This window comes from Cydia splendana, chromosome 5 (genome assembly GCF_910591565.1).
Source record: "Cydia splendana chromosome 5, ilCydSple1.2, whole genome shotgun sequence".
Lineage (NCBI taxonomy): Eukaryota > Metazoa > Arthropoda > Insecta > Lepidoptera > Tortricidae > Cydia > Cydia splendana.
Genome location: NC_085964.1, coordinates 7,063,580 through 7,083,392, shown reverse-complemented (window position 1 = coordinate 7,083,392; position 19,813 = coordinate 7,063,580). Strand labels below are relative to the sequence as shown.

Sequence of the window (19,813 nt, the reverse complement as noted above, 5' to 3'; positions counted from 1 at the left end):
TCGCGGGCAAGGCCACTGAAGTCGGTCACAGGGGAAAGTACTGCCGAGCCCTTACACCAGGCGCGCCCAGAGGATCTCTCCGCAATGCGACGCGTGCACAAACATGTATTACTTAGGTACTCTTTAACCGATTACAGAAAAACCAGAAGTGTTATTATTTTAACAAGATGTGTATGTAGTATGTTAGTGTCCACCGTAGCGTCAAATTTATTATGCTTAAATAAGATGAGGTGCATAAATATTAAGGTTAGAATAGGTATGGAAGAATTAATCAAGTCTTCATGGCCCGATTGATATGTGCTACATTTTCCAACTTCCAGAATGGAGAAAGTTCTATTTAATATATGTATGGAATAGACTGGTAAGTTACAGTTTTTCAAACGTGCTTTTATTTGATTACAATGATTACGGTATGTCACTATACGCATCCGTATGTTGATAAATGATGTGCAAAGCTAATCGATAGGATGTATAAATCAAATGCCGAGCTTTGGTCGCTCTTATACCTAAATATTACCTAGATTTATAAGCTAAGTATCCAACTAGTTGCTAGAATAAGTTTGTAATTTATATTCTTCGTAGAACTTGGCACTCTTACAAATATGTATACAGTCTTTACAAAATAGCTCTGTAAGTTCGTCTAAAAATCTGGATTCTGGACTCTACATAAACTAGATTCTTAACTAGGTTACATACCTACATAGACAGGTTTGTATATTTCCGCAGGTACCTAATTACACAGCCTAATTACAGTATAAAGTCTAAGTATAGTATACCTACAATTTAAAAATTATTTAAAAGCCAGATATTTAATAAACAAATCAATAATCAGTTTATTGTTTCCAAAGTTATTATAACATGCCATTATTAAGGTGATTTGACGATAGTACGTAACTTCGTTTGGAGAAATTGGTAGCATGAATGCCTAATAGAAGTCTACAATACTTATTTTTAGCCCCAATGTGGATTCCATGCCAACTAGGCTATAAATTTTTACGTCTACCTAGTCCCAAAACTAATAAACAATGGGCATTCATGATAACATTTATTATACCTTTGCTACGTATCTTTCTACAATTAATTGGTTATATATATATAGTTATAGGCAGCGAAAGTTATAGGTGACAGCACCTCTAGCACATCTTGCATCCGCGACTTAGACCGCGACTCGAGTCGACATTCCCGCGGCTGTCAAATCTGTCGATTTCCGTAGCACAACTTGTACCCGCGACTGCAACAGCCGCGTAGAGAACTCAAAGTCGCGGCGCGACTCATCAGTGTTCCCCGATGGAATCAAAGTCTAAACATAAATGCTATTTACATGTGACAACACTGAATCGGAAACAGAGGGGCTACCGCGAAAACCGATATTCGCATATTTCGGGGATCTTTCTCTTTTACTCCAAGGAAGGCGTAATAAGAGTGACAGAGAAAAATGCCCGCAATTTGCGAACTTCGATTTTCGCGGTTATAGCCCAGGGTTGCGCTATTTCATTCGTTCTTTGGTGGTAAAAAATCTAGTTTATTGTCGATGGTTAAGTTTTTCCTGTCAAAGTCAAGGAACTTTCAAATTTTGTCAACATTTAATTACGAGAAAAAATATGAAAAAAATGTAAGTAATAGAGCCTTATATACTAAATTTTGATAATATTCCTTAAAATATATAATATATAGTTTATTAATTTCTGTTTAATAAACCTTTTAAATAAAATATTTTTGTAAATAACTATAATTAATGGAATTGCTATTATTGGTTTGGTTCTCATATTCCTGTTGTAAATTGTGTTTTTTTTTTCAGAATAAGTCCAGCATTATCCTAGACACGATTGATATCCCAGCACCCAAAGGAAAATATTGTTAACAGGAATGTGCCAACGGGACCCGAAGTGGAGAGTCAGGAAAATAAACACACTAGGCAAGCTTGTAGGTTTCAAACGCGGAGCTGTCCGTTTCTAAAGTCACTAAGATGTGAGAAGCGCTTTAGCTTTAAGAACACCACCGAGGAAGTGAACTATTATAATAACCATAATGGTTATGGCGTACCTATCTATAGTTCATTTTTTTTTGCATTAGAAATAAGGTAAACAATCTTGATGTGTCTTTTAATTGAAAAACACATTTTAAAAATAAGTTACAGCAAATATGTAACAATTATGAATCTAATACGATCATTTATATTTTTCTGCTTTCATAAGCAAATATTGTGCCAATGGATGGCATGTGTGTGTACTGTGTAACTGTTTATGATTTGACAAATTGATATGAAAAGCTTATTTCATAGTCCTCGATGAAGTCACGACCATATTTTATTTTTTTGTTTACAAACCAATTTTCTTTCCAGGGTGATATTTAATTGTCCTACGCCGCATGTCGAATAAAAAGGAAGAGAGAAAATACTTTTCAAGGGTAATAAAGAACATTCTTACAATTTCTCTATTGTGGTTCTAGATGTTAATAATATATTAGGTTTAATAATAAGAAGTCGAATATTGCAAGAATATATAAGGCAAAGCAATATACTATTAATTTAAATATTGTTTTTTTTTTTCACTCCTGTATTTTTTACCTGAAATTAAACAAAAAATAAAGTAGGTAGGTACCTACAACTCCTAGAAGCCATGATTAGCTCCCCAAGGCCCACTTCATACCTAATGCTGACAGCAACGTATCATAGCATGATCGTATCAGGCCCTGTCAAACATGAAGTGAAACATCTAGAACGCGGGTATGATCTAGAGGAGTTTCAATATGGTAGACCATATGATAACCGTACCTATGCTACGCAGACTATGACATGAGTCACATGAGCGTAACGACTCCTTCAAAATATTGTTGGTCGGGTCGGTCCAGTCACGTCACCGTATGGTGTTGGCAGGGGACGGAATGGTTTAGTGGGTGATGACTGATAATATTTCATACAAAGCATGATTTTGAGCCGGACATGATCCTGTTACAGTACGATGCAGCGGGCACAGGCCACATGTAGGTATGTTTTGTTGAAGTCGAGGAAGGTTCCAAACGGTACCTAAATAGTAAGAGATTGTTGAAATTAGACATCTAACCGTGATCCTAAATACTACTACTAAGACTATGGCTTACTTAATAAGTTGGATAGTTTGTTTTAAACATTTGTACCTACCCACCTCATCGGCTTCGTTTATGTACAAGCAAGCGGGCTCCGTTGTTAGGTTGATGAAAGTTTTGTGTAAGGAAGTCTTAGGATTACTTTTACAAACTTACGAACCTGAATTGAAATTAAAAAAATCCTACATATGTACCTATTTACTTAATTGAGTACCTACAAGCTAGCTGTTTGAAATTAAAGTTGTAAACATGATGGGTGTGTTGTGGTACTTGTAGGTATCACCGTGCATAATCGATATAAGAGTGCGTAAAGCGCATTTAGTGATTGTTCCATACTTCCTTATCCCTTAGGGCAATAAGTAATTATACAAATTATATTATTACTTACATAATATATGAAACTTGTTTTTAAGTTATAATTATCATGAGTTCAGTTAAAAAAGTACAAGCAAACCACCCGCGAGAGCGAGTCGCGTTATAAAGTCGCGTAGACTTCAACTCGCGGATTGACATAAAGCCGAGAGAATATTTTGTCTCAAAATAGGCAGTTGTGCTACGGATTTTAGTTCAAAGTCGCGATCGTTGTCATTTTCTGACAGTGACACCTGATCGCGAGATTGTCGCGGCTCTCGCGCGTGAGTTTTGCTGCCAACACGCGACAAGCCGCCAAGTCGCGCCGATCTGTCTCTTCTCGCGCCTGTCGCGGCCAGTTGTGCTAGAGGTGCTGTTATAGTTATTGTCCAGCATATAGTAATTGGCCACTCTTAATAATAAGGTGTCAATAGGATTTTATTTTTTTACTATGTATTTATTAATACACAGTACAGAGCTTAAATCTATACAGATCCCTGTAAAACTGTATTTACAGTTTGCCTGCAGGTAAGAGTCTCTCACAGAATACCGCCTAGGGGTTGGTCTGTGGAGTCTCTACATACACGTATATTATTATACTTAATTATTATTTAATATGTTTAATATAAGCACTTAAGTGACACTTGCACGCATGCAATTGTCACTTAAGTGTTTGCAGTGGGTACAGTTTTAATGCGCTTTTGAATTTTTTCTTATTTGGCTCATGCCGAATATTATCGGGTAGACTATTTAGGAAATACGGAAGTCTTTTCCTTAGAGTTCTGTCATCAAAATAGTTTTCGCGCTGTTACTGTCCTTGTTTTATGTTTATGTTCTATTAATATTGAGCTATGTTTTTCATTGCCATGGTTGTTAACTGCTAAATGGAATTTATGCTAACTGGTAGTATTTTACAAATTTTGAATAATTTAGTATAATCGCTTTTACAACTGTTTCTTGTTTTCTTATTCACGAGTAGTTTTAGGAATCTAATTTGTAGTGCTTCTAATTTATCTGTGTATGATTTAAAAGTAAGACCAGAGCAATCAAGTGCGTAGCTCAATACAGACTCAACTATTGCAAAATATAGACATTTTAATATATTATTAGGTACTTTAAAGCTTAAGTGGTAAAATCTTCCAAGGAGAATTCTTAATTTACTACAGTATATGGTTAAGTTTGTACAGTTTGTACAGTGGCTTGTTTCTTTCTGATTTGTAAGGAGTGGCCAATTACTATACTAGTGGCTCTGTGAGCTGTAGACCTCGCGAGCAGAGCTTGAAATAACATGGTGCTAAGAGCTTTAAATACACCGTGTTTTTTTTGATTTCCGTTAATTTCAAGGGTGCATTCCTGAGCTTAAATCAAGTAACTTTCTCAAAGACACCGATGTTCTAATTAAGTCCATTTCGGAGATAATCCATAATTTATTTTTTTACTATAAGGCCTCTACAAGCGTGTACACTTGCCTTAGGGCCGGCTTACATATTGATTAGTGTTTAGAATGAGTTCATACATTTGCTACTAAACTTAAGTACAATCTCGGTCGATTGATGTACGAAATGACATTGATATGTCACAGATTTCAATTGTTTGGTTGAGTTAAATGTAATGCCCGTGTTACAACAACGCTATATGCTACATTTAATTACTTTTTAAACAAAAAAAAAAACAAAAAAGAAAACAAAAAAAAATTTTTTTTTTGAAAATTAACTATGCCATTTAGTTCTTATAAACGTACTTAACTATACCCCGAAGTTAACGGAATTCAATAAAAACACGGTGTATAGTAAATTAAAGAAAAACAATACGAAATTTATGTGTAAAAAAATACAAAAAGTTATAATATCCCAGCATACAATTACTGGGGATCGAACCCAGACCCTCTGTGCAAACAGAAAAACCGAACGTTTACAAACTGAGCCAAATAGTTCTTAGATGGGTTGACGAAATTTAGCTACTCCTTCTCAAATTAAAATTAGTTAAAATTAAATATCTAAATACCGCCTAAACCAGCGATAATTTTTTTCTGCATTTTTTGCTATTAACTCTGTAAACATGTTTCAAAAAGAAAAAAGTCTTATGATATCGATACGACTATTTGTTTAGGCGCCAGGTATCACGACTCCGCCATTTTTAAAAAATTCCAAAAACCGGATTGACAAAAAAAAATTATTTAGTCATAAAATTCGGTCACAAAATTTCACGAGAATCGGTTAAGAATTGCGACCTGTAGAGGAGAACATCCGGACATACGAAAGCAAAATGCCCGAGTCAAAACGTAGACCTTCGCTTCGCTTCGGTCAATAACGGCCAATAACTATAGCAGTCAGCCTAGTGCTCCTCGTCGTTTCTGACGACGGCGACTCCTCCAAATGTTTTTAACCAGGAACATAGAACGCTCTAATATGACTTGCGGAGCCAAACTTGGTTTTGAAAATGCGTTTGCATGGTGCGCAATGAAGCAGTAGACGTCGCGTCAAGATGCCTGGTTTACTGGGCAGTAGGTATTTGGTTTTCATTAATCATCCTGTATTGATGATTCCTCCTTATGCGGTACTTCATATTATTTCGACCAATGTAAACAGGTATGACATTGAGTAGGCCGGTGAGTATGTGATTAATGACACAGACTGCGTCGCGGATGGAATAGCAATGAATTATTTTCATAAAAACCAAAATCGTGATGGTTTAATTGTAAAAAAACTTAAAAGTCGGTGATGTAATAGCTAGTTTTGACAGCATGCATAACAACTCAGTTCGCGGCCGCCGGCCGGTTTCGCCGTCGCCGTGATAAAAATATTATAGCTACCTAACCATCAGTAGGTATTTTAAGCGATTCCTGGAAACTCGCGAAATTATTGTTAGTTTGCTTGGAGTTACATTTCCTTTTTCAAACATTTACCTCTAAAATATATACAAATGTTATTTATTTTTGCTTTAGTCATCGAAAGATAAGGCAAATGACCGAGACTATTGCTTTCTCACTCCGCAGACTTCGCATTAGTTGTCTCAATGCCAGATTTGTATTTTATTTGCAAAAAACGTGCTGAGCTCACGCTTCCGACTTATCAATTCAACCACGCCTAGCGCAACGTGAGGGTACGTTTTATGTGAGGGCAGGTAATGGAGACGGCTCCGTAAAAATAACCCCGCGGGACTGCTACAAGGAAATTCCATTCTGTTTCTTACAATCAAAGGTCTCTACCACACCACGTTTCTTGCATGAGAACTCGCGAGAGTCGCGACTCGCGAGTCTTTTCGGTCAACTATGCAAAATCGTGAAATTGGCACAGTACGGGCATATGAACATGCAGGTACCGACTGCCGCGATAAGCACCGACCGACCAGCCATTAAGCGGGTAATAAATGTCGTAAAGTTATCAATATATACCTACTTCCGTAAGTTAGTTGTGTTGAAAAGTTATCGTATGTTGTATAGGTATCCAGAACAGAAAGTTGCCCCAATGGAGTATACTTCGGCCTCATTTATTTTGCTCATCGTGATTCTACTTGCAGTCCTTCAAGAGCAGAAGCGTGTACTAGAGTGAGAAAGTACATAATATATAGCCTTAGGTACAGTCACCTGCAATAATATGTTTCAAACCGAAGGCCGCAGAAATATCTGACACGGTCGTATTTGTAGAGCCACAAGCCTTCATAGCGTAACATATTATTGCAGGTGACTGTACCACTAGCAGCTCGCTATAGGACTGCAGGCAAAACCGGGAGTATACGATTTAAGGGTGGTTATTGATTACGTGCATATTTCCCACATAACTCAGGTGGGATGCATTTATAAGAAGTAAAGCTACTGCTTTATTATTTATTTTTTTGTAGGAAACTTTACCGCGTTGCGTCACTGCTACACGGTGATACCCGCGACATTAAATTAATAGGTGACGGTTAATTCGCACTTACGGCGGTACCAATTTAATGCCGGCCAGTTTCAAAGGTCAGGTCATTAAATGTGGCCCAGTGAAATAAAATTAATGACTGACAATTTCAGGCATTTAGGACAGTGAATTCAAACGCGGTTTTCACGCTAATGTGGATTCGCACGTCGCTCCAGACTGGAGCATCCAGTGTGTGAGCGAAACAGCGCTTTGTACGTATATATCGTTATCCCGCTCGCACACTGGAGTAGCGTGCGGTTAAGAATAAACATGTTTGCTGCTTATGAAATTTAATGCTGTTCACTAGTTCTTTACACTTTTTAAGTATTCTTGTCCAATGATACATTATAATTAAGTATTTATAATAAGAATAATGCGAGAATATCCTCGTATCGTGAATGTTGTGATATTGTAACAAAGTTTAGATATATTTCTTTAGTTTAGGAAGGACAACTATTATAGATCTATAGTAAATGAAAAAGAACATAGATAGGAATTACCTTCTTATCAATGAGTTTTAATGAAATTGACAGTATTGACACATACCATACATTAACAGCAGATGGAGAGCTCACAAGAGATCCATAAAGGACAGTGGACTGTATCTTATGAGTTTGATACTATGGTCAATGTGGGGAAGACCATCATTAAAGGCCTGTGCACACTGGGTGCCTGTGCACACTGGGTGCGTGTGCGTAGACGTGCATGTGCAGGTGCGCGTTGTAATATACAGTTCCTTATGAGAGACGACACACCGCTTGCGTGACGTGTGCGTGTGCGGCTCCAACATTTTATCGCACGTGCACATCAACGCACACGCAGCCAGTGTGGCCTGGCTTTAAAGCATAACTATATAAAAGCTCTTTTATTGCTTCTAACTTCTTGTCTTTGTGCACATACTCCACTTACAGAAGCTTGATTGAGCAGACAGAGGTAAGCTATACAAATATAAGAGTTCTTGCACTATGATAGTCTTAATGAATAATTAATTGTAACATTCACTTACTGACTAGCAGTGCACTTGGCAGCACTACTCGCACCAGAAGAGTTGCTGGTACATGAAGCTTGGGCATGTTGTTAACTGTAAATAAATAAAGCTACACTTGAAACTGTTTTATGTATGTGGTAATAATTTAATAAACAAAATCAAATACGCAATCTTTTAGTTAGTTAGTTATTTTATTTTATAAGGTACTTAAGTATTAAGATCATAATACGCAATCTTATTTTTTTATTATTACTTGGGTGAATTAATCACTTCTTTTTTATTATTATTCTGGATAAGGTAGACTTAGTATAAAAAAAATTTGAGAGTATACTTAGAATTGGTCAGAAATAGAATAATTGGTAAATCTTTACTTTATGGACCCACGATTTTTGGGGCGGGGAGGGGGGGAGGGGGGAGGGGGGAGGGCTACCCCTCAGTCCAACCCCCATGGTTATGGAGATATTCATGGTTAAAGTTTGTATGGAATTACTAAGAAATAAGGGATTACAGCAAATTTTGAAGGAGGAGGGGGTGAGGGGTGAGGGGGGGCGCGCTTCCCCCGAAGGCCCGCTTCGTCGCCGCTGACGAGACCATAGCTCGTTTGTGGACGTCGCCGGCTCGCTACGCTCGCCACCTCCCCCCCTGCGCTTCGCTATTTGGTCTCGGTCGCTCGCTGACCTCGGGGCTACTCCGCGAGCCTTCGACCTCAGCGGTGAAGCTGTTGGATCTGGGTTAGCTCCGGCGCTGCGGAAGAGCAGCCCTTCCGCCCTCGCGTGACAAAGCACGCTCACTACACTCGGCTCCGCAGCTTCGGCTTACTGGTCGCCTTCGGCGACCAGCCTCAGCCGCTCGCCTCGCTCGTTCCCTCGCTCCGTCACGGCGGGCGAGGGCTGCCCTCCCTCCGCGCCTCCGTTTTTGGAATTGCTCTCTAGGGGTAGGACAGACAAGACCACGTGGATAGTGGGGTGCTCTGATTCGGTTTTAAGTGACCTTGACATTTTGGGTACCTTGAGATTCTGGTGACCAAAGATTTTGGTGACCTTGAGATTCTAGTGACCAAAAATTTTGGTGACCTTGAGATTTTGGTCACCATAACATTTCGTGACCTTGAGATTTTGGTGACCTTGAGGATGGTGGTGTGGTATAAAAGGTAATATAAATTAACAAAAAACGGCACCTATCGACATCTGCTATTACATTTCTCCTTTATTTCATAGTAATTTCATACAAACTTTAACCATGGATATCTCCATAACCATGGGGTTCCGCGCCATGGGGGTTGGACTGGGGGGTAGCCCTTTGCACCCTCTACCCCCCCCATACCCAACACACCCTCCAAATCGTGGGTCCATAAAGTAAAGATTAGCCCACAGCGGTTCGCGCTGAGCAAATAGAGATTTGCAAAAATAAATTTCAAAAATGCGCAGGTATATAAACGACGCATCTAATTAAAATCATTATCGAAATAAACCCAAAAATATAGGAAATAGGTGCCCAAATAAATTGTAACAAGGTTTAATTCATTAAACGATAAGAAAACTCAGAACTTCACAAAACATACCTTAAACTAAAAATCCTGATTAAAGTAAACAAATAATTATGTCACTTCAGCAGCACACAACCACTTTAAACTTAAAGTTATAATATGGAAGTCTTTGATAAGAGAAATTAGCATAATTTCCGCACATTTTACGACATAACTACATTTTTGAATAACAACACCACCGACAAACGCACTAACCGATCCACGCCCGAAATGACACTCTTGCTTGCTTTTGAAGTTTTGACATGATTGACAGTGACACTAGATGTCAAACCTATTATTGCCAGACGTGTTTTTATTAATCTACTAAAATGTATAGAATAATACATAGATATAATAATATACAGAGATACCTTCCAAGCGAGCTGTCACTGGGACCACTTTTGTTTAGTGTACGATTAACAATGTGGCCCACCTTGCTGTAGCCATGTCGATAAAGTCATATCGATAAACTATCGACATTTCTTGTAATTTTAATTTTACTTCAAAGGTTTAATGATACCTAAAATGAACAAAAACGCTTTTATTCTTTATTGTGGTTATCAGATCACAATTTTATCGTCACGCCCCAGCAGGGAACGAAGAGAAAGTTCAGATATTTAATTAAAATACATAAATACCTACTAAAATAGGTGTTCCGCAATAATTGAATTATTTTATTATATTATAATATATTAATTATCCATTAGCATTTCAATTATGTTTATGTTTAACGAAGATATTGAAGCTTCAATTAATCGCCATTGCGTTCCGCTGTGTAGCGTTTATCGATATATAACTGATTAAAATCGACTTTTCACATCCCTAAAAGAGCACACATACACGTTTTTACGCACACATACACAACCTGGGTCTACCTAAAAAGGGGACATCTGGATTTGAAGTCCATCTTGTCAACAGTATGGTTGTCCTTTTTTGACAAACGGCATTTTTAAAAGAGCAAGGAGAGAGAAATGATACTAGTTGCTGCGCCGTCAAAGAGAACAGAAAGCGTTGGTGCCTTGGAATAATATTTAGAGATTACATCAAAGCGAGCTGTCACTGTTACCACTTTTGTATAGTGTACGATTAACAATTTAACACCACCTTGCTGTAGCCATCTCGATAAAGTCATATCGATAAACTATCGACATTTCTTGCAATTTTAATTTCACTTCAAAGGTTTAACGATACCTAAAATGATCAAAAACGCTTTTATTCTTTATTGTGGTTATCAGTTCACAATTTTATCGTCACGCCCCAGCAGGGAACGAAGGGAAAGTTCAGACATTTAATTGAAATACATAAATACCTACTAAAATATGGGTTCTGCAATAATTGAATTATTTTATTATATTCTAATATATTTATTATTCATTAGCATTTCAATTATGTTTATGTTTAACGAAGATATTGAAGCTTCAATTAATAGCTATTTTGTTCCGCTGTGTAGAATAAGAATAAGAATAAGAAATGTTTATTAGCACAAATAATAATTAATAACACAAGATGAAATAACACAAAACTAAGATTCAATTACATAAATATTTGTGCCTAAAGGTCCCCACTCAGCTTTTTGTCACGTTGTGTATCCTAGGACACACAACGTGACGCTGATTTTCAGTGAGGCCTGGTAAAAGACTTAAGCTAAAACTAAAACTAGGTATATGGTGGCAGAACCAAAACAAAGGAATTCAACAATGAATAAATAATAATTATAAGGCTATTGATTTTATACATATCTATGTATCTTCTTTTGTCGGGCGCGTATGTGTATGTATGTGTGTGTGTGTGTATGAGTATGTGTGATGTTTATTTGTTGGCACGGTTGCCTAAGTGCTACAATTTTTGTTTATCTAGCAGAAAGTTCTGGAGTTTTACTTTAAAAGAGGCGACTGATAAACAATTTCGTACTGGTGGTGGCAAGTCGTTCCAGCACTTTGTGGCAGCAAAACGGAAGCTGCCACGGAAGGCAGCCGTGCAGTGTGTTGTGTGGTGTGTAAGTCGTGTTGCGTGTCTCATAGCACGTTGGGAAAAGTTTATTTTGTCATAAAGGTATGATGGTTCTCTATTTTTTATAATTCCAAAAAGTAAGGTCGCAAAATGGAGAGATCTACGGGAGGCCATATTCATTAGGTTGTATTGATTTAAAAAAGGAGTGACGTGAGCACGTCGAGGGATGGGAAAGCAGAAACGGGCACAAGCATTTTGAATTCGTTGCAGCATTTTCTTAGTGCGATATAGTAAGCGTTCACAGATGACTACATCTGCGTAATTAAGTTTTGACGGTATGAGCGCCTCACATAACTTAATGCGCATGTCAACGGAGAGACACTCACGGACTTTGTACAGAACCTTGAGACGATAAAAACAGTTGCGCATTGTTTCCGAGATAGGGTAAACCCTCCAGTGAATGAACACCCCCCAGTGAATGAACAAAATTACGTTTTTTGTCTAAAATAAGAAATATAGCAATTTCTACCACTTGTCGTATTTTTTTTCTTATTAACAACTCTATTTCCTATGCAATTTCAACCCCTGCTAAATTTATTTTCGACCAGTTTGAACGTGACTGGCGTTTGAAGTTTTCGTATTTCTGGTTTTGAAGTTTTGTATGCAAAAATTATATCCCAGATAAGAACAGTGTACGTTTGGAGCAACATATGAAGTGCTTATTTAATGTTTACCTGTACAAAGTTTGGTTATTTGGTTAGATTAAGAGTTAAACCTTCTATAAATGTACACTTTGTCGACGTATTATGTGATTAAGTCTTTATTTTTTATAGTTCCAATACTGGCTTATCAAATGTTCTGAAACCAGTAAATGAACGGTGTGTTCATTTACTGGTGTCGTCTACATTTATTTTTTTTTCTAAATTTATGTGTAAACGAATTGGTATTGAGCTTGTTTTTTGTGATCCTGCATAGAAAATGATTCTGATTCTTTCAGCCAGTATTGGAACAAACAAAATTTCTATAGTCCATTTACTGGATTTTTCATGCCTATGTATGAACAATACAACATTTGGGGTGTTCATTTATAAGATTTCTACTAATTCTATGTTTGAACAATGTAACCACGAACAATGCAATGACAAGTTTATTATTTTAAGCATTATTTGCTAATCCTAACTTTTTTCATCAGAATATGCTGATTGTTTCTTGTTTTAAAGATTGATTCTCTTTTTATTAATAATATGTAATAGGTTCTGGTGAATAACCATCATTTTATTACATTCTAATCTATTTGAAATCAATATGGAGGGGATAAAAATATATGAACGCTTTCGCTATACCTACTAAAATAGAGCTGGAAACGTTTATAGTGTTAAAAATGTTTTTTAAAGCTGATTAAAAATATCTAAATGATGTTCATTCACTGGATTTTGCGGTGTTCATTCACTAGTTTGTATGTTCATTCATTAGGTTTTTGGGTACTTTTTGATAAATTCTGCTATAACTCAAAAACTATGAAAGTAATAAAAAATCGCAGAAATTACTTTCTTATTTATTAAATGAGGATTCATTAAATTGCAGATAATTATTGAAATTATTAATGAATGCTGAGAAATGATTTTTCAAACTTGGATAATGCCTTAAGTGTTCATTCACTGGAGGTCTTACCCTATGTTTCTCAAATCTCAGAGACTCATCCATTAACAGACCTAAATTACGAGCCTCTACAACTCTCTCTAAATGAGATCCATTGATTGTAACTTGTGGGTTATGTCTTGTAACTATTTCAATCTGTTTTTTTGTACCCAACAACATAAATTTAGATTTAGAGGAGTTTAACTGTAAATTATTCTGGTGACACCAGTTGACTATGCTGGATAAATCATCGTTAAGTTTATTTACAGCTATGCTTGTGTCACTTGCTTTGAAAGATATATATAATTGAGTGTCATCCGCGTATATGTGATACTTACAATTTTGTATGTTACTAATTACATCTGCACTATACAGACTAAATAGGATAGGTCCTAGAATCGAACCCTGTGGAACACCTCTAGTGACCGGTAATGTGCTTGAGAGTAACTCAGTGCCATCCTCATGACAAATTTTGACATACTGCGTACGATTAGTAAGGTAACTATGAAACCATTTCAGAGCCAGTGTGTCAAAACCATAGAAGGCTAATTTAGATAAAAGTAAAGTCGTGTCAATCGTGTCAAATGCGCGAGAGAAGTCAAGTAACACCAGTATTGTTGCCTCACCAGCGTCTTGTGCAGCTAGGACATCATCGACCACATCTATAAGCGCAGTGGTAGTGCTGCGAAGCTTTCTGAAACCGGACTGTTTTTTTGGCAGGATGTTATTTGCCTCAAGAAACGCCGACATTTGAAAGCAAACAATTTTTTCCAGTACTTTTGATAACACTGGAAGTATGCTGATTGGGCGAAGTTCTTTGAATTCATTTGGATTTGGGGTTTTTGGAATGGGTTTCACAACCGCCACTTTCCACTCGTCAGGGAATATTCCAGTCTCTAGAGATTTGTTGACTATGGCAGTTATTGTAGATAGTGTTGTTGGAAGAGTCGTTGATATCATATTTATGTTGAGTCCGTCGTTGCCCTGTGCATTGGTGCCAATTTTTTTAATTATATTAAATATTGTTAATTCATTAACGGGCTCTAATTTAAAAATATTATTGCCAAATTTGTGAAATTCAAAGAATGTCAGATTCGATATGCTAATGCCGTTAGTGATTGGGAGCTTCAAAAAGTGTTCGTTTATTTTAGCAGCATTACAAAGAGATTTAGGTAATTGATAATCAGTATTCTTAAAGTTAGCCACGTTTTGTTTAATGTTTTTCCATAGCTTGCGGGGATTTTTTATAATATTGATATTGTGATTGAAATAGGCGATTTTTTCATTTTGCAATGCTGCGTTGACTATATTTTTTAGCTCTTTATAGTACGTTTTATGAGAGTCAAGTTTGGTCAGTCTATATCTGGAATAAGCTTCATCGCGTGTTTTCATCATTTCCTTAATGGTGTATGTGATCCAAGGGTACGAGCAGTCTTTTACGTATGTCCGTCTGAGAGGTGCATGAATGTTGAATAACATGAGTAAGCCATGGTTAAATTGCTTGACCATGTCATTCACATTTCCAGTCAAAAGATTATGCAACCCCAACGAATGTATGTCACTATTTAAATTATCCTGTACTATATCCTTGAGTGGTCTGTAAGTCAAAAGTCTGCGAGGAATTCGTTGTTTCTTTACGTGTATTTCACACGTGAGGAACGCATGGCTACTTAGAGTCGGAATATAATTTACGTTCATATTGCTTACGCGCATGTTGGAACAGATAACATCAATTAATGTTTCACTGTGATCCGTGAAGTGAGTTGGCTGAGCTACATGTTGTGTAAGATTCATATAGTTTAGAAACTCTGACATTTTCTTAGAGCTAGCATCTTGGACGTCCAAAATATTGATATTAAAGTCGCCCAGTAATATTAAGTTGTCGATCCCACCAATGGAAGCAATGCTTTCGGTCAGGGCATCAAAAAATAAGTCAGGGTTGAGCCAAGGCGGTCGGTAGGCGGTGCCAATCGCGAACTTAGTACCATTGATGCTGATGTTTAACCACATTTGTTCTACTGATTGTGCTGGCGGGTGAGAAATGACACGCGCAGTAACTCCGTTGCGGATATAGAATCCAACTCCCCCGCCACGCGTATGTACGCCCGCAGGGCGCGGGATGTGGCGCAGACGGTAGCCGGGGGCCTTGCTCGCCAGCGCGCAGCCATGTCTCGTTGATCGCCATTATATCGACATTATACCTCGACATAGCAATAAGAAACTCGTCGTGACGCGTGCTAAGAGATCCTGGGTTCAGCAGTCCAATAAGCATGTTTTTGTTGTTAACGAACTGAATTTTGAAAGAAAATGTAATTTGGATGTGTTTGCTATTACTTAGCAGCTTACAAAGTAATGTCACGTGACGTCTGTCGGAGGTAATTATCGTGTTGTAGCGTTTATTGATATATAACATGATTAAAATCGACTTTTCACATCCCTAAAAGAGCACACATACACGTTTTTACGCACACATACACAGCCTGGATGCACCAAAAAAGGTAACACTTTGATTTGAAGTTCATCTTGTCAACAGTATGGTTGTCCTTTTTTGACAAATGGCATTTTTAAAAGAGCGAGGAGAGAGAAGTGATACTAATTGCTGCGCCGTCAAAGTGAACAGATAACGTTGGGGCCTCGGAGGTTGGGGCCTTGAGAATGGCATTCGGGTTGTAGAGACAAAGTGTGGCCATGTCATCATTAGGCCAAGCGCGCACCACGACTTTTTGTCGCGCGATAATTTAGTCGCAGAAATGTAACGTATGTGTTTATATGGCAGTGCGCGCATATGCGACAAAAAAATCGCAGCGATTTTAAAATTGTGATTTGTCACATTTTTCCGCGACTGCTCGCGACGCGATTGTCGCAAAGTGAATTGCAGCATACGGAGTTGTATGGCACTGCGCGCACTGTGATAATAAAATCGCACCCCGGACCTCAGTCGGCACTTCGCTCTCCAAGCCTCAACATGTCGGAACCTGCTTCTCCGATGGAGTCTGAAGATGAGACGCTAGATGTTGACCATTTAATTATGGAAATAGAAGGAGATCACCTTTGTGGTATAAATACTCAAAGTTATACGGCGATCGCATATTAAAGACACGTTTCATGACAAACGACTGGTACGAAATCCATGTTGAGAATGAATAAATCGTCCACTTTTTCATCGCAGTGCGCGCAGTGAATTTTCTGCGATATATTACAGCGCGATTCTAAAATCGTGTCGCAAAAATTAAAATCGTGGTGTGCGCTTGGCCTTAATGTCAATAGGGAATATTACGCGAATCTCTGCGTAGGGGGCGCTACTACCACAATCCATCACAATCTGGGGGTCTACCGCGAAACAAGAAAATCTAAATTTCTTTATCTAACCTCTCTATCACTCTTGCATATTCGAGCAATAAAAAAGCAGATATAGATGGTCAAGCAAATCTTGTCAGTAGAAAAAGGCACGAAATACAAATTTTCTATGAGACGATATCCCTTCGCGCCTACATTTTTCAAATTTGCCGCCTTTTTCTACTGACTAGATCTGCTTGACCAGCTATAACTAAATTTCTATTTTCGCGTTTCCCGGTAGACCCTTGTTAACAAACCGCCTTAATGCATCAATGTCATATTTTATTGTCTGTGAAAACTTGTACTCTATGGTTTACAAGCTAGCTCAGTGCTGCACTCTGGCGGCAGAACATTGCAGTAATAGCCCCCCCCCCCCCTTTCTATGAATTCTACCTCCTAATTCCTAAATAAAGTCATTAATTAACCTTTTTTTATTCCCTTATAGTTCTAAATTCGATTTGACTTTGTTCTTTTAAAAGGAATTAGGGACTAACGCTAAGGGGCTGTCCATAAATTACGTCATCGATTTTTGACGATTTTTGACCCCCCCCCCCCCCCCTATAATCATCCAAAAATCATGCTTCAAATGACCCCATTTCCTCCTACTTCATGCTACCGTCATCCGATGTCCAGACCCCCCCCCCCTAATTTGAAATGACGTAATTTATAAATAGCCCCTAAGGAGGATGACACTCACTCACTTTGTTCTATTTAAGTCGGTGCAGAGTGAGCTTAGATGGACTCCACTGAATATGCAAAAAGGCATTATAGTTCGTTTTTTTTAGCATTAGAAATAAGGTAAACAATATAACACTTTAAACTCTCGCGTTTTGTACACATATTTAATTACACAAACGGGTCTACCGCGATATAATTTCATTGTTTTTACCTTTAATTCCGACGTTTCAGCTGAGTTGCACCAGCTGTGGTCACGGAAAGACTGACGTCCCAACAAATGTCAACGGAGATATTAATAAAACACCACTAAACTACCCGAAATTAGTTTATAAAAATGTTCGGGGTAGACAAAGAAATTGCAGCTACCCGTTAAAGTTTAATGTTTATTGTCCACGGCACGACACGCAACACTCACAGTATCCGTACACTGGTCCGAAGATATATCCGCTGGTTTCAACATTTGAATCACTGGTCCCCAAGTAGACGATAATTTGTACCCGTCCTCACCTATTCGGTTCGTGAGATACAGCCTGGTGACAGACGGACGGACGGACGGACGGACGGACGGACAGCGGAGTCTTAGTAATAGGGTCCCGTTTTACCCTTTGGGTACGGAACCCTAAAAACTAACCATCCTCTAGTGTGAAAGAAATAGTTATATCTTCTTCTACATTTATTCTACATTTATAACGTAGACATTATATAGTGTTAGAAGACATAGAGAACGTTTTTCAAACATACAGCTTAATTTCATAATGAATTATAGCAAAATAACTAGAAAAGTTTCTGAGAACCGTTATCACCATACACATGAAATCATCACCGGTCGTCATTTTTTCCCGGTGATGATGGGTATGGTGTTGACGATTTGAGAGTTTCTTGTTTTTATTTCTAGAATACGAATAATACTAGTTATTGTCTAGCTACACAATAAACTTCATGTAGTTTGCCATTAATTTCAGTAATTATTTCTAATATATCATTTGTAACTTTTTTAAACCAAAGCATAACGGTGATGATGCTCTGTTGTGTCAAACTACGTTTTACAAATTTGTTCGTAATATTTCTCATGATTCAATGATGTGACTTTATAGTGAAATCATTTTTGGCATTCTATATTAAAGTGAAAAATAGGGCAAGGACCTTTAGCGGTATTTCGTTGTTCATACACGGAGATAAGCTCACATTGACATTACCATGACGGTGTTGACGAATATTCGTGACAAAATTTTAAATATTTTTAAATGTACTTTCTCGGTGAAGGAGTTATTGCATATTTTTTCATGTGTTAAACAACAACATGGAAAAGATATAAGTAAAAGAAAATCGCAATCGTACGATAGGTATGCTATAATTTTCACTGCAAACAAAAAGGTTCAGATTTTTCCGGTAGACGGTGATGATTTTAGACACATAAAACATTTTATATAAAAAAAACTATTAAGTTATTGGAGATGGTAATTGAAGGAACATGAAGATAATAGTTCTTAAAAACATATAAAAAAGTTGCAACTCGCACAACCTACTAGTTTTTTTTATAAAGACCGAACCATAAGTTTTCGCAGGATTTTGAAATCCACCCACCTACATTTTTAATGTATTAATAAAATATGCCACCTGCTTATTCTACTAACAAAGCTGCCTTGTAAGTTTTATAAAAGCTTGTAAGGTTGTATTCTCAGGAACTATACAAAGGCTGATGTCTGTGTACTCCGGCACACCCAGTTTGTCCGTCGAAAAAGGCGCGAAATTCAAATTTTCTATGGAAAGACAACTCTTTTTTTCTACTCACGGAAAAAGCTTGGCAAACTATAATAAGATTTTTAATATTTGTAGCGCCAAGAGATATTTGGACCACACCAAGGTAGCTGTCCGGTGCGGTAATCTGTTAAGGCTTTAAAACTCTACTCTGCAGTACGCTTATCTCGTTAAAGTTGTTGGTCAAACCAATTTGTCAGTCAGTAAGAACCAGGAAAACTATACTCATCCTTTTCTTTTGGGTGCTAGTACTAGTGTAAGACAAAGATAGTATGATTCTCTCTGTCTATGATTGAAATGAGACAGTCCTTTGACAATCACTATGTTCACAGTTAGTGTCCGACCGAAACATGTTTTTTTGCCGAAACCGAAACCGAAACGGAATGTTCGGCTTTGGTTCTAGTTTCGGCCGAAACCGAAACCGAAACCGAACCTTTTGTAGATTTGTTAAAATCGTTGAAAAAATGTCATAAAACCGCTTTTACACACATATTATGGGGCTGTCAACACTCAACACCCAATGTCCTTGAAATGTATGTTACTTAAGCAGTTTTTTAAGAAAATTACTAGAGTTAGACCAAGATAATTCTGCAACGATTTTGATAACAC

At 37.6% G+C, this 19,813-nt stretch overlaps 1 protein-coding gene across 4 annotated transcripts in view; it reads right to left on the bottom strand.

Annotated features, from left to right (window-relative positions):
* The window catches only part of LOC134790553 (piezo-type mechanosensitive ion channel component), a 91,706-nt gene extending 81,621 nt beyond the window's left edge, over positions 1-10,085 (bottom strand). For all 4 annotated transcript variants that reach the window (XM_063761384.1, XM_063761385.1, XM_063761386.1 and 1 more), the window contains exons 1-2: positions 9,881-10,085; positions 8,338-8,412 (exon numbers count right to left, since the gene is read on the bottom strand). In XM_063761384.1, coding sequence (XP_063617454.1) covers positions 8,338-8,404 — 67 coding nt within the window. In that variant the 5' untranslated portion in view covers positions 8,405-8,412; positions 9,881-10,085. The remainder of the gene's footprint in view (positions 1-8,337; positions 8,413-9,880) is intronic.
* Between the last annotated feature and the right edge of the window lie 9,728 nt (positions 10,086-19,813).